Source organism: Ambystoma mexicanum, chromosome 3q (genome assembly GCF_040938575.1).
Source record: "Ambystoma mexicanum isolate Mex_15411 chromosome 3q, UKY_AmexF1_1, whole genome shotgun sequence".
NCBI classification, from domain to species: Eukaryota; Metazoa; Chordata; class Amphibia; order Caudata; family Ambystomatidae; genus Ambystoma; species Ambystoma mexicanum.
In genome coordinates this window covers 1,091,110,722-1,091,126,427 of record NC_090926.1, presented here as the reverse complement: position 1 = coordinate 1,091,126,427, position 15,706 = coordinate 1,091,110,722, and the positions used below count along the sequence as shown (strand labels likewise).

The following is a 15,706-nucleotide window of genomic DNA, read 5'->3' as shown; positions in this document are numbered from 1 at the left end:
GTGGAGGATGTGCCGGCATCATCAGGCAGGGCACGTGCATGACGGCGTCGGTGGATACCATCAGCCTGGATGCCGTCGTGCTGGCAGAGGCAGTGGCTGCAGAGGCAGCGGCAGCGACGTGGGAGGCGTCATGGCTCGGGGCCATCAACATCGGAGGGGCAGCCATCGGCTGGAGGGCAGGAGGACCCTGGACAGAATGTGTCTTCCGTGTGGCAGCGGTTAGGCCACGCAATAGATGCGGAGAGGCGGCGGGCAGAAGAGGAGCGGCTCGCTATGGTCAGGGCGGTGGACTCCATGCAGAGGGCCCTGAGGCGTGCCGAGTGCCTCGAGGAGATCCGCAGGGGCTTGGAGGTGGACACTGCGTCAGCCCTGCGGGCCCTCGGGGCCATTGAGGAGGAACGCCTCGGGGAGATAGAAAGGGAGTTCGATGATGCCCTGGCCCATAACATCTCTCAGTGAGCCGCAGGACTGGCCCGCCGCCTTTGTATATAGTTATGTAGATAGTAGGTTTCCTTTATTTTTATTTATTATTTGGGTTGATTGGACAATGGCCCACGTTTTTTGTATATAGTTAGCATTAGTTAGGTTTTGGGTAGGTTTCATTTTATGGTTTTTAGGGATATTGGACCCGGACAATCATCTTTGTACATAGTTTGTGGATATTTTTGATTTTATTATTTGGACCATGGGGCAATGTGTTTGTTTTTGATTTCCATTTTGATTGACTTTGCACCCGTTCTTTTGGATTTCACCTTTCATTAGATTTTTTTTTTTTTTACCTGTTACTTTGTGTATTCATTTAGGTGTTTCTTTTTTTTTCCTTCTTACATTTTAATACATTGTTCTTTTGATTCTATTGTGTGGACTTCTCTCATTGGTTTGTTGACTGTCACAATCTGGGTTTTCACAGTCATGTGTTGCCATTGTGTGAGTCTGACAGACTTGGACTCATGCGCATACTGCTCATTGGTTATGTATCATGTAATGGGTATTTGATTTTTGAATGGATGTGTACCTTGGATGTGTGTATGGACTGGGGTGACATGGGGTGGGATGTGGTTGCCCATGGGATCCTGGGATCTATATTGTGATTTCCTATTGGTAGGGGAACATCTGTGTGGGCCTGGTGGAGGGTGCCCCATGACTGCTGGGAGGTGGGGTTGGTGGGAGACATGAGTGGGACATAAGTGGGGGCCTGCTGGCAGGTGCCCCACAGTGCTGGGGGGTGGGGGTGGTGGGAGGCATGAGTGGGACATGGGTGGGGGCCTGGTGGAGGGTGCCCCATGACTGCTGGGGGGTGGGGTTGGTGGGAGACATGAGTGGGACATAAGTGGGGGCCTGCTGGCAGGTGCCCCACAGTGCTGGGGGGTGGGTGTGGTGGGAGGCATGAGTGGGACATAAGTGGGGGCCTGCTGGCAGGTGCCCCACAGTGCTGGGGGGTGGGTGTGGTGGGAGGCATGAGTGGGACATAAGTGGGGGCCTGCTGGCAGGTGCCCCACAGTGCTGGGGGGTGGAGGTGGTGGGAGGCATGAGTGGGACATGGGTGGGGGCCTGGTGGAGGGTGCCCCATGACTGCTGGGGGGTGGGGTTGGTGGGAGACATGAGTGGGACATAAGTGGGGGCCTGCTGGCAGGTGCCCCACAGTGCTGGGGGGTGGGTGTGGTGGGAGGCATGAGTGGGACATAAGTGGGGGCCTGCTGGCAGGTGCCCCACAGTGCTGGGGGGTGGGGGTGGTGGGAGGCATGAGTGGGACATGGGTGGGGGCCTGGTGGAGGGTGCCCCATGACTGCTGGGGGGTGGGTGTGGTGGGAGACATGAGTGGGACATAAGTGGGGGCCTGCTGGCAGGTGCCCCATGACTGCTGGGGGGTGGGTGTGGTGGGAGGCATGAGTGGGACATAAGTGGGGGCCTGCTGGCAGGTGCCCCACAGTGCTGGGGGGTGGGGGTGGTGGGAGGCATGAGTGGGACATGGGTGGGGGCCTGGTGGAGGGTGCCCCATGACTGCTGGGGGGTGGGGGTGGTGGGAGACATGGGTGGGGGCCTGGTGGAGGGTGCCCCATGACTGCTGGGGGGTGGGAGTCATGAGCAGGTGTGCAGGGTAATCCCCTGTGGTGTGGACTGCATGCAGGGGACGTGGAGGCTGTACAGGGAAGACCTGTGAAGACCCAACGATCGGAGTAGCGTGTTCAACTATCCACGCCCCCCTGAAATGGACGTAGCCTGGGATTTTGCGTGTGGGACTTCCCGCGCACCCCTGGAATTCCCGTAGCCTAGCTTTTCGCATGTGAAACTTCCCGCGCACCCCTGAAATGGGAGTAGCCTGGGATTTCGCGTGTGAAACGTTCCCGCGCACCCCTGAAATGGAAGTAGCCTGGGATTTCGCGTGTGAAACTTCCCCGCGCACCCCTGTAATGGACGTACCCTGGCTTTTCGCGTGTGGGACTTCCCGCGCACCCCTGGAATTCCCGTAGCCTAGCTTTTCGCGTGTGAAACTTCCCGCGAACCCCTGTAATGGACGTAGCTTGGCTTTTCGCGTGTGGGACTTCCCGCGCACCCCTGGAATTCCCGTAGCCTAGCTTTTCGCGTGTGAAACTTCCCGCGCACCCCTGTAATGTACGTACCCTGGCTTTTCGCGTGTGGGCCTTCCCGCGCACCCCTGGAATTCCCGTAGCCTAGCTTTTCGCGTGTGAAACTTCACGTGCACCCCTGTAATGGACGTACCCTGGCTTTTCGCGTGTGGGACTTCCCGCGCACCCCTGGAATTCCCGTAGCCTAGCTTTTCGCGTGTGAAACTTCCCGCGCACCCCTGAAATGGACGTAGCCTGGGATTTCGCGTGTGAAACGTTCCCGCGCACCCCTGAAATGGAAGTAGCCTGGGATTTCGCGTGTGAAACTTCCCCGCGCACCCCTGTAATGGACGTACCCTGGGATTTGACGTGTGAAACTTCCCGCGCACCCTTGAAAATCGCATGGGCCGCTTGCCGTGATGGTCCAGGGTTAGCGCAGCCCCTTGCGCTGGTTTGTGATTTTTATGAGATTTCCCAGCGCAAGGGGCGTTCCTGGGGGCGTAACTGGCGCTGCAGCGAGTCGCTGCGCCACTGTGCGCCACGGCTGCCTGGGGAAGCTAAAATCCATGAATACGCTGTGCGCCGGATTCGGTTTTGGCGCACGCGGCTGGCGCAGACTATCGCACGCGCACGCTGTGCGCCAGCCACGTGTGCTACTTGTGCGCTGAATTCTATGAATTACCCTGATGATCTTTTGTTAATCAGAGTTCTCTAATTGATATAAACTCTAAAATAGATAATTGTCAGGTTTATTTATGCAGTGATTAAGGAATTATAGGAAAGAAGTAGTTTATGGCCACGAGCTCATGATACCTAGGCTATGGCAATCGATTTTAAAGGTCTAAGAGGCGATCAAATCATTGGATAGAATAGGGATATGTCATGGTCAGCAATTTACAGACATTTGCCAGACCATAGATTCACACAGTCACCAAGTCAGAGTGGTATACCGACTTCCAGATATATTTAAGTTTATAAAGGCTTAATATGGGTCCATACCCTGAAGAGTGCTAACTGAAGGCTTAAGGAGACTGTATTCAGACAGCCATACCAGAAGTCTTCTTCTTTTATCGCCTCATAATTGTGCATTCATTTTTCATATTCACCCATATATGTAGGGCCCAGTTTTGGGCAGAGTGTTAGAACATGTCGGTTGGGTTCAAGTACTCCTGCCCCCTAACAGATTCGACAGATCCTGGCCTCTCGAAGAATGTTCAACCGAGGGCCAGTAATAGTAAGAACCGGTAGCTGATTTGTTCTTAATTGCAGCAGGAACCGTCTAACTTCAGGGGCCGGAGATAGCATAAAGTAAGCCTGAATTTTTAGGTATCTGTGGGTGACGTGAGAGACTGCCTCATACCCACTGAGCATGGATAAGTGGTCTGTATTCATACACCAATCCCACTTATTCAGTTTATCTTCAAATGCTTTTTTTTGGTCGATATATGGTAGATGTTTCAGTTTTTCATAAGGCCAGTCAATCTCGGCAAATAATGATTCACTGAACTCTTTGTATGATCCACCCCGGGGATGTTTTTCTGAATCATAGCTATGCCCTGCCAACCTGAGCAATTTGCAGCAGGGGTTTTCTCGAGCTTTCAAATAGAAGGAACCTCGCACACGCAGTGCCATCCCTCTCAGGGAAATGAGCCCCAGTTCTAATCTGAAGTATTGTACTGAGCAGGATGGTCCCAAAAACAGTGCGCCAATAGTGACCTTCTAAAATGTTGAGCCAAGTTAGATCTTGCATGGATAATGCCTCCAGGCCATATAGAATTACGGGTACAAAGCATTGCTGGTACAATTTCAGAATACCCGCCATGCTAAAACCTGCAGTGCCCTTTGCAAATCTACAGGCCTGGAGGGTAAGCAATTTTGCTCTCCATTTTTTATTTCTTATTATTGCTTCGTAGTCGGACAATGCTTTGAAGTCTAAACCCAAGTACGGATATTGCTCCACCACCGCTATTGTTCCCACATTGGAATCAATACCAGTTCGTTTAGGGCCTTTTCTTGCAATAGTCATTATTTTTGTTTTTCCCATATTTATGACCAGTCCCAACTGTGAGGAGTATACCAGTAACTCATTAAGTAGGTTCCTAATACCAGACATCGTGCGATCAAAGAGGATCAGGTCATCCGCATAAAGCATTTCCGTAATCGGTGTTTCGCTCAATTTGGGAGGGCAATTTGACTTTGATGACATATGGTCCAACAGATCGGCTATATATAGGTTGTATAGCATAGGCACAGTTACGCAGCCTTGCTTAACTCCCATATTAATGCAAATCTCCTCTGTGACCTCCCCCCAATGGTTCCATGTAATAATGTCCCCACAAAAATATCGGCATGCAAAAATATTGCCGAAAAATGGGCGGTTTTTTTTGGGCTGCCCCTATCCCCATATATATGGTTACCCATATAATATTGCCACAACCTTTTCCCGGCAATATTATGTACGGCGACCATATATATGGGGATAATATTACCTGATACCCCCCCCCCGATCATTGAGTCGGACCCTAGTGGTGGTGTTGCTATGCAGAGCTATTAATATGTTAAGAATCCACCTAGGGCAATCCATGTCCTTCAGTTTTGACCACAGGATGTCACGGCCCACCAGGTCAAAAGCACTAGTAAAGTCTAAAAGACAATATATAGTGTGGCATCCTTGCAGCTCATGGTATTGTTGATTAGCTGGTCAAGGACCCTAATATTATGGGTAGTGCTGCCCCTGGCCTAAAGCCCGTTTGTGCATAATTCAGGATCTGTTTTTCAGTGACGCATTTTTCAATTTCTTTGAGAACCAAAGTGTTGATAAATATCAACATGACCATGCTTCATTTGCAAAACATATTGTACTCTGGGTTCATACCATATTTATTTCTATTGATTTTATATATACTGGTCATTTGTATAGCGCCTATACAAAGAAAGTATTTCAAAGCGATTCAAGGCGGGGGAGGCAACAAGGGTAATATACAATAGTCATTCTTACAAGGCCATGAGTCATTCAGAATGAACAGACAACTAACTATCATACTAGGCCTGATGCCATTTAAGAGCATTGCCAAGAAATGAGGGAAGGAGGGGGAGGGGAAGAAGGGAAGGTACAGAGAGGGACAGAGAAAAGGCAGGGATTGAACAGGGCAGCAGATGGAATGGAGGGTGCAGAGAAGTTAAACAGACTAACATTCGAATGTCCAGGAGCACAGAGCACACATATGCAGGGACAGATGGAGGGTGCAGAGAAATTAAGCACACCAGAATTTGAATGTGCAGCAGCACAGAGCACACATATGCAGGCACAGATGGGGGGTTCAGAAAAGTTAAACACAGCAAAATTCGAATGTCCATGAGCAGAGCACACATGTGTAGCGACAGATGGAGGGTGCAAAGACGTTAAGCACACCAGAATTGGAATGTCCAGGAGCACACGTATGCGGGAACAGTTGAAGGGTGCAGAGAAGTTAAACACACCAAAATTCGAATGTCCAGGAGCACACATATGCAGGATCAGATAGAGGGTGCATGTGTAAATCAGGCCTAGAATCAAATGATGTAAATAGCAAGGATAGGCAAACGGCCGGCCGGAGCATCGGTAGAGAGAAAGAAGTGAAGGGATCCAGCCGGAGGGACACGAGGCATCATAAAAGATGGGAAGTGAGAGAGGTCATCGGACAAGGTCGTAGTGGTAGAGGGGGCTCAGCAGAACACGGAGGGCTTGATTGAGTAGTTTGGACAACAGAGGCTGTGTGGAATGCACACAGGACAAGCTGCTACCAGAAAGGTGCAATGAGTCTCGGGCAGGATGGAACAGGCAGCAGTGTCCTATGAGATAAGCTCAAGAAACCCTCATACCTTGGAGTGCATTGAGATGGGAATGGTGAACAGGCACCTAGGTGAAGCTGATGTTTGCCAGAACCAGATGGAGCCGATAGAGGGACCACACGTCCATCCCAGGCCAGGACAGGGTATTAGGCAAAGTTTGTATGCAGTACCCTCTAGGAACACTACAAACAACTCTGACTACAGATATAGGAAACCCAACTTTTGGTATAATCTTGTACTACACAGTTTTGGTATCGTGTTGTAGGCTTATCTCAAGAGGGGTCAATGTGAGCTGTAGTGGAGTTACACAGAGATTTACAGTTACAAGTATTCAAATAAACTCTTATACTCAAGGTTTCTTGAATAAACAATTAATTTATTTATCAGTCAGTTAGAATAAGCTGTCTTCAGAAGGGAGTAATATAATAGTAACACTCAAATACACTTCATGAAATACACTCTCTTAATATCTCTAAATCAGTAGATACCCTTTTGGGATGGCCCACAGACACTACTTACACCCTCAGGTGATTTCAATTGCTAGGGTGCTGGGGAAACTAATATATCACTGTTGCATTTAGAATAACATAGTAATAAGTCAAAGGAAAAGATTATTTAGAACACACAAGAGATCACAAATATTGTTAGGCAGCCAAATATTTTCAGATCCTCCAATAAGAGTCATTCAGTGGAAGAGGCTAAGCCCAAGTCAATAGGCAAAAGTCTATGTAAGCTGAAACACTTTTTCTTAGGTAAGTAGAAAGTTTTTGCACAATGTTTTAGAAGTCTTTGAAGAAAAACAGAATCAAATGTAGGACCACAAACTGATTAGACTTGTGATTAGTAGAAGATGCAAGCAACTTTACAGTAAGGGGTACGTTCTCTCAGACTTTTTACAGTTCCTTTAAAATGAAGAAAAGATGCAGCAGATAACTCCTGTTCCTGTGCAGCTCTGCAGATCCCACTGTTCCTGGGCCTCAGTCGTGGGGACAAGAGGGAGGAAGTCGGGGGACTCCTGCACTGTATTGCAATGGTCAAAACTTGCATCCAGCAAACTTCACTTTCAGTGACTGTTCAGTGTTTCAGCTCCTCGTGTCTACTGCATATAGCAACACCACAGTTCCTGGCTATCGAGATGGACTTTCCTTGCTTCTAGAGTCCTGCACTCTGTTGAGGGGGCTCAGGCTCGGTCAGTCCTGATTCCCGGGAGTCCGGAAGATCTTCCTGGAGCTCTTGGCCAGCTTAAAAGCAACACACACAATCAGGTGTTCCTCTCCCTGCTATACGGTTTCCAGCAGCAACTCTGTGGAAATTCAACCTGCTCCGAGATGGATGCCCAGGTGGCTTACTTTGGAGTTGATTGGTCCCACCAACTCAAGGGGAGAAGTCGTCCTTGCCGTGGCGTCTCTGTCGATGCGAACTTGGCATTTCGGCACTGTAGCAGGTCTTCACTGGACAAACCAACAGTCCAGGAGTTGCAGTAGCCGTCCTCTTCAAGCTCTTCTTCGGTTCCTTTGTCCAGTGGTCGACTCTGCCTTCCAAGCCAAAAGACTTGCCTTTTATTCTGTCATCTCCCATTCATTCCAGCCTAGCTGTCAATCACCCAGCAGGGTGGCGGTCCTTGCCGGACAGTCAGCCAGCCAATCATCACAGAGTGCATTTGGGTCTAGGAGACTAAGCACAGGGAGTTTCGGGCATCTACCTCACTTCTTACCTACCCCAGACACCTTGGAGCCAGAGACGGGCTTCACTCGTGAATCCCGCCAAAGGCAAAACGAACAATGGGACCAAACCTGGTTTGGCGCACAGAGTCAATCTCACGAAGGAATTTTCCACAAAGAAATGGCGAAAAAAGAAGACTAGGGCCATTTTGACAAAAATGGCACCCTCGGGTGCTTTACTGCAGCTGCAAACCCAGCCTGCGCGAAATGCACACCATGGTAGTTAAAACGAAACCACTGCCACCAGCCATTCAATGAGAAAAGGGTAACATAAAAATGTTACATGAGAATCTAGACAAAGGGGATACTAGGTAACCCCTCCAGCACCCTATTGTAAGATAGTGTGTGCTGGGTCTAGAAAGTTATACATGTAAGTAAAGACAATTTTGCTTTACTGCTCTGGGAAACAGTAGTTTAACCAAGAGAAGGTAGTTAAACCTTTGGGAAATCGGAAAGACTGAAGGTGCTGTGTGACAAAATGTAAAAGATGATGCCTATGGAGTTTGTCAGACTCCACAACCAAAAGAAACACAGTGTACTAAATCACATTCAAATACATGAGAGAGTGGGGAAAAGGGTCTTACTCTCTCCATGTTAAAAAAATCAAGTCCTCAAAATCCAGCAAAGTTGGAGGGAATTTGCACATTTCTGAGAATTCTCCCTAACACTGGGCCAGACAGGGAAGGAGTACAGCCCTTTGAAGAGGCTCTTCGAAGGGGGCCTGACCATAAGCATACAAAGGAAATACCAGCCAAGGCGAGTTGTGTCATGCCACTCAGGCTTGTGCATAGGGAATGTGTGCTACCAATTTAGAACATGCAACACATGGATTTATGTACATTATGTATCCTATTCTTGCTTTACATGAAAATGTGAGCAATGACGAATATCCTGTAATCTTTTACTTCTTTTCTACTATATCTGAACCAGTTTTGCTATAACTGATGGGGTCACTCCATCCTTCAGGATCACCCTTTGATGCATGCCTCGCCAGAATTCTCAAACAACTGAGATCTTGTGTAATCTCTAACCTGTGCCTCATCATCAACCACTCACTGCTAGCGGGCATACTTCCTGATCCACTTAAGATAACCGCTATCTCCCACTCCTAAAAAAGCCCTTTCTGGACCCTCCACTGCTGATCAATTGCCAGCCGATCTCAGGAACAGGATCACGATCAGGAACTTTTAAATTGGGAAACTACTGGAGGCTGTGGTAACATCACAGCTCCAGTCTTTTGCTGATGAAGTCGGCTGACTCAATGACATCCACAATGGTTTTTGCCCAGGTTTTAATACTGAAACAGTCTTGTTAACTATGCTAGATGATCTAAGATTATAGGTGGATGTAGGAGACACAGGTCTGCTCATCCATCCTTTCAGATCTATCTGCAGCCTTTGATAGGCTGACCCTAACATTCTTTTGAACTATATCTACAAGCTCAGACTACAGGGGAAAGCTTGAAACTGGATTAAATCCTTTTTGATTAATCGTAAACAAACAGTGTACCTTTCCCCCCTTTTCTTCTGCCAAGGGAGATATCACCTGCGGGGTTCCACAGGGATCCTCCCCTACCCTTTGTTATTCAGTCTCTACATGAATCCTGTGGCAGATCTAGTGTGCAGCTTTAACATGACTTGTTAAGTGTATGCGGATGACACCCAGCTAGTTTTGTGTTTTCTTAATTCCAACGTGTACCCGATTTATAAATTTAAGTGCTGCATTGAACAAGTGAAGATATGGATTACAAATGACTTTCTACAACTAAACGAGCAAAAAAGAAATAGTTATTTGTAAACCTAATAAGATTAATACACTTGCATAAGAATCCCTCAGAATGTTGGACTTCGTACCTCCTGCTTTGGGACCCTTTCTCAAACCATTGCATCTAGTACACAATCCTGGAGTCTGGTTGGACCCTGAGCGGTCTCTAAAAATGTTGAGTTATTTCTCTTTTTTTTTAGAAGGTGCAGCTTATGAATGCATATTTATCCAGCCGGCTTAACTGATGCTGTTTTTTTAGAGCTCCCTAAACAATCTTCATCCAAATTGCAACACATTCCAAATACCTCTACAGTTTGGAATTCTTTCATCGTTTACAATTCGAGACAAATCCAAGTATCACATCTTCAGGAAACACTTAAAGACATGTTTGTTTCCCAGACAATTACTTGTTCCTGGTGGGCTGTTCTGGGAGGTGCTTTTAGCACCTTGATGCCTCTGCTGAGGCACTTTGGTGCACGTTGTTAGATGTCTACCTCCCTACTTATCCCACAAAAGATTATGATTTTTTGAACCAACATTCCAACAAATCAAAAAAAGGTGAATGACCTACCAGAATATATGAAAAAGTTCCCAAATAAAGGCTTACGAAATACTTTCCTGAGCGCTTGTCTAAACCTCCTAGCCACAAAAAAGGTTCTGGTTATTAGGGGTCAATCATCGTCGAATAAGTGTCATCACTGTGGAGATGAAGAAGAGGTAGAAACAGTAAGACATTTGCTGCTTTCTTGTCCAGGTACAAAATATGTAAGGTCAACTTACCTGAGAGCTAAAGATACAAACACAGGATGAAGAAGATTGGTGGAAACTTCTAATTATCGGAGAGAAGACTTCATGGGTGACTGCCGTGACACTTATCGTGCATACGACAATGGTATGTGAAAGAAACAGGAAAAACATACCGAAGACGGGAACCTCAGCTGCCCAAATCAGTTAGGAAAGAAAATGGATGTTATCAATGTGATTAAGGAAACAAGGAATACTAGTTTTTGTAAGAATTGTTTTTCAATTAAATCAAATAAAAAAAGAAAGAACCATAAATACTTCCCGCCCCCCAATTCCCTTGGGTTATTTGGATGACTCTAATTTCATGTCTCCTCACTTCAACACAAAGTGATTAGTGAAAATGCACTGCCTTTCATCCCAATATCTCTTTTAATATGACTAAGATTTCAACATGTTTTGATTTCTGAATTATCTGTTAGGATATTAAACTGGCTCCTCGGTTCGCAGCCTCATCTATTAACTATATCTGTGAAAACGCCTGTTGCTCAATTTGCTTGTTAAGAATTTATAAAACATGTATACTGCTCTCACAGCACAGAGAGAAATACAGAAAAAATGCTATTTGTTCTTATTTATGTAGTAGTATAATGATTTATTTCAGTTACATAGCATAACATTACAACATCCAACAATACAATTCATCATACACTACAGTGATAAGAGGAGAGTATCTGGTGGCAAATGAAAGAGACCCAGACCTAAGAGAAGAGATGGGTGAGAAGTAATAAGAGAGTGGCTTGCGCCCCAGAAGAGGGGATGTGTAGAAGAAGAGGAAAGCCCTATGAGCCCAGAAGAGGGATATTCCAAAGTGAAGACAGAGAGACAGTGCACAGGACACTGTATGCCTAAAAAAGTGAACAGGGCACTATATCCCTGGGTGCAGATTAGTGAGCAGGCCAATATATTACTGAGTGTGCAAGGGTGAACAGGGCATATCTCTTGGAGAGTGAGCAGCATACTGTATTCCTGGGTGTGGGCTAGTGTACAGGGCACTACTGGGGGTCATTACAAGGTGGGCGGTAAGTGATTACCGGCACCGGTAAGGAGACAGGTGCTTGTAATCCCCTACCGCCCAATTCCGAGGTCCCTTAGCGGGAACCGTAAGGGACGTGTGGTCAGACCACACTTCCTTTACGGGTCCTGCTAAGGGACCAGGGTGCTAATAACGGGCCTGCCATGAGCAGGCCCGTTATTAGCGCCCTCCCCATTCCCATTGAGCCCTATGGGGGCTCAAATGGGAATGGGGAATGGTTTGTTCAATGGGGACTTACCGGTCCCTCCAGGGTCGGAATGCACCGGTAAGTCCCCATTGAATAAGACTGGGCCGGACCCGTTATTGGAGGCAGCCATGGCGCAAATAGCGCCATGGCTACCTCCAATCTCGGAATGAGGCCCCATATCCCTGAACGTGGAAGGGTGAGCAGACACCATATGGCAGAATCAAAAAACAACGGGGGCATCCCCTTGGTCCGACAAGAGGGGAATAAGACATAGAGAGAAGGAGAGCCCAAGGGAAAGGAAGGACTTTTGGGACACTTGGCAAAGGGAGAAAGTTCCAATCCCAAAAGAGGTGGTCTCCAGAAAAAGGGATATAGGCTATATGCTACAGCGAATTTAACAGGAGAACGTTCTGCCTGGAACTTTCTGAATAGCGTGTTGTTTGATGCCCTTCATTTGTCATCTTGAGTTCAAGAACTGTTCCCCAAAAACCTCTATATTACAGCCAGCCATAACCAATTTCCGTCCAACAGTCTTATGTTTTTCTATTGTTTACTAAAATACTTTCAGCGTATTCTAGTGTCAGAACTTGTGTTTTGGGCATGTGCAGTGCTTTAAGTGGGTCGGGGGCCTGTTGGGGCCAGGCCCCGGCAGTCTCCAAAAAGTGGGGCTGAGCCGGGGCCTTGCCGCAACATCGGCGGGATGCATTATCCCGTCGCAGCCGCAGCCGCAACGGGAGATGCGCCTGCCATGAAGTCAGGCGAGCTGACAGAAGTGCCAGCCAGACACACGGTTGCTGTCATAGTAACTGCCTCGCGCGAGGGTCACCAGAGGCAGTTACTGTCCCTTTTATTTCCCCAGGTCGCAGAGGCGTCTTTAACCCTCGGCGAACATGTTTTTGAAACATGTCACATATTTCTATGTTTAGAAAAGATGGCTTGCAAAGTACACAAACCATAGTAAGGTACACATACAAATATATAACACGTATATATATTTGTGTGCAGACCTTACGATTTATGTACTTTTTAGGCCACGCCCTCCCACAAGCCATACCCCCAAATTAAGGCCCCCCTCGATTTCTTACCCCACTTAAAGCCCTGAGTATGTGACATGGGCTTGGCAACCATGCTGTCTGGTCGTTATGGTCAGTTTCAAAAAAGCTGACACTGGATGTTCACTTACTCACTGATTCACTTGAATCACTTAATTATAATGAGCTAAAACCCAGGCATTATTTGGTAGTGCAAGATACTTTAGCACTAATGTCATGGGGCCTCATTACGACCCAGGCGGTAATTTACCGCCTGGGTCGTACCTTTACCACCATGGCGTAAACTACGTTTACGCCATGGTGGTTGGCGGACTTACCGCCCCATTCCGAGGTTGGCGGGGCGGTAAGTCCCCAATCCCCATTTACCCTTCCCCATTCCCATTTTTGCCCCATAGGGCATAATGGGAGTGGGGAAGGCGTTAATTACGCCACCGTAAATTACGGTGGCGTAATTAACATAAAGGTCCCTTAGCGTCATGGATTTTAACACCTGCTAAAAGCAGGTGTTAAAACCTCCATGGCGCTAAGGGACCTCGGAATCAGGCGGTAAGGGTCGGCGCTGTTTATGCCGCCGTAAACCCCTTACCGCCTGAGTCGTAATGAGGCCCATGGTGTTTTACTTCTGTCGGCTACCTTCAGCACTGTTTCTTTGTCTATATTTGTATCCGACATGTTGTTCTCTTTATTCTTGACCACCAACAACCACTTACATTTTCCCCTTCTGTCATATTACTATTAATTTAATGATTTTACTTGCATATTGAAATTCCCCTCGAAACGTGACCCCATTGTTTGATTTTGCTCTTAAGGCTGCCGCAGAGGGTGTGGGACTTCCCGTAGCTGTGCAGTGTGTCTCTCTAACGTGGCAGGATGAGCTGTGCCTTCGCTTCATGAAGGAAGTGGAACGCGTGACAAAGCAGGAGAAAAGAAGATTAGAGATGTTCTAGACTCTGCAGCAAGGAAGAAACGGGGCTGTGCTCCAAGTAAAAGAACATTCCATTGCATGATCTTAAATGTTCTCATAAACTGTTGAACAAAATAATGCATTTTCTTAATGAAGCTTTATAGAGCCCTAGAAGCCCACACTGTGTGGTTATAGTTGCTGCTAAATGCCTGCAAACAAACCTGAGCACAGCGACTGAGTTTAATAAACAGCATGGCCTGTCATGTGGTTGTCTGGTATTTGTGAATAGAAAGAAAATACGTTTTCTATGAAAAATACGAGAAGTATTATTTCATTACATTTTCACAGTCGTTTGTAGTGACTATGTGGTATTTAATTGTTTTACTTTTGAATAGGGCAACATAAATAGGTCAGGGATTCTCCTTTTAAGGTTTGTCTAAAGAGACTGTTGGCTCTCTGCCAGAGCTATTGAAGAAGCAGCAGCATGTTCAAAGGTCTTTTACACGGTTGTCATTTTGTAGACTATGATGCTGGAAATGCCTTATCGAGGGACAGGCCCTCCTAGTCCTTGTCCTACCACTTCTCTGTGTGTTTTTTCCTAAAGTTTTCTGCCACTGAGGTCCAGCCTGGACCTCTGGCAGTGCAGCTCTTCCTTTTATCTTTTGGTGAACAGCACTCATCAGATACCCTTATGGCACCCATGGGTGGTAGTACACCCTTGTACCCATTATGTGTGTTCCCACAGAGCAGGGTATGGACTGGTGGCAGCTACATGCTGACTTGACAGTGGCTCTGAGTGTCCTCCTTTTTGGGATACCTGGTCCTGCCATAGAAATCAATGGATTCCTACACAAAGGCAAGATGTCCACTGTGGGCTCTTGGTTTCTATTGTCTTTTACATTGTTTCCGAAAGTCCTGGGAAGCCCTGACCCTGTCCCTTCCTACGGAATGGCTATTGGGTGGAAACACCATATATGTCTCTGTTCCCTTTCCTCCTGACTGGCTGTTGTCTGGAAATACCATATATGGCTGTCGAGCTGCCTCCTGTCAGACTACCCTACAGGTGGGACATGCATGAATGGAGTCTGAAGTGAACACGCATTCTCTGTTGTGGGTGTCTGGTTTCTGTGTGTGTGACACAATGAGTGAGACAGCCCTGACTGAAACTGACATGAATTAGGTGTAGTGTGCTGAAAGGCTGGGTAATTGCCCCAATCCACATTCTTTGTTATGGGTTTCTGGGTAGAGTGAATGGCCTGAGTGCCTGTGAGCCTGATTGGCTGACTACCTGCATGAATGCCCTTCTGCATGATTGGCTGACTGAGTCTGGCTCAGCCAGAGTGACTGGGGAACAGATGTGTATATCTGGGGACCTCTCACTTACCAATTTGTTCAGAAGCTGAAGTTGAAGCTCAGCAAGAAGAAGCTGTTTCTTGATGCCCATTTGGAGGAGACATCTGCTGCTGCAATTTCTTCACTGTTATCCGAAAGCTGCTGTGTCTCCCAAGGACTGATCAAGAGAGGACCCTTGAAGGAGACCTCTCCCCAAGCTACGAGCGAAACTGCTACTGTTAGGCAGAATTACATGCAGTACCCTTTGGCAACACTACACACAATTAAGACTACAGGTGTAAGCGCGATCTCACCTTTGGTACAAGCCTGTACTACACAGTTATGTGGTAGCAGTGGCTGAGCAGCCAGACGTATCTCAAGAAGTATGTGAGCAGTAAAAGATGTTATACAAAGGACCTGCAATCACAGTAGTTCAATACAACACTTACTCAAGGTTTCTTGGTAACAGAATATACATGTATTTACACATTTAGTTAGAAAACATTCCAAT

At 47.1% G+C, this 15,706-nt stretch overlaps 1 protein-coding gene across 1 annotated transcript in view; it reads left to right on the top strand.

The window, feature by feature from the left end:
• Positions 1–13,937, top strand: part of LOC138581961 (fatty-acid amide hydrolase 1-like) — a gene marked incomplete at its 5' end in the record, with an annotated part of 308,818 nt that extends 294,881 nt beyond the window's left edge. The window contains one exon of the mRNA XM_069652870.1: positions 13,769–13,937. Within this exon, the coding sequence (XP_069508971.1) occupies positions 13,769–13,906 (138 nt within the window). The remainder of the gene's footprint in view (positions 1–13,768) is intronic.
• Positions 13,938–15,706: the final 1,769 nt, after the last annotated feature.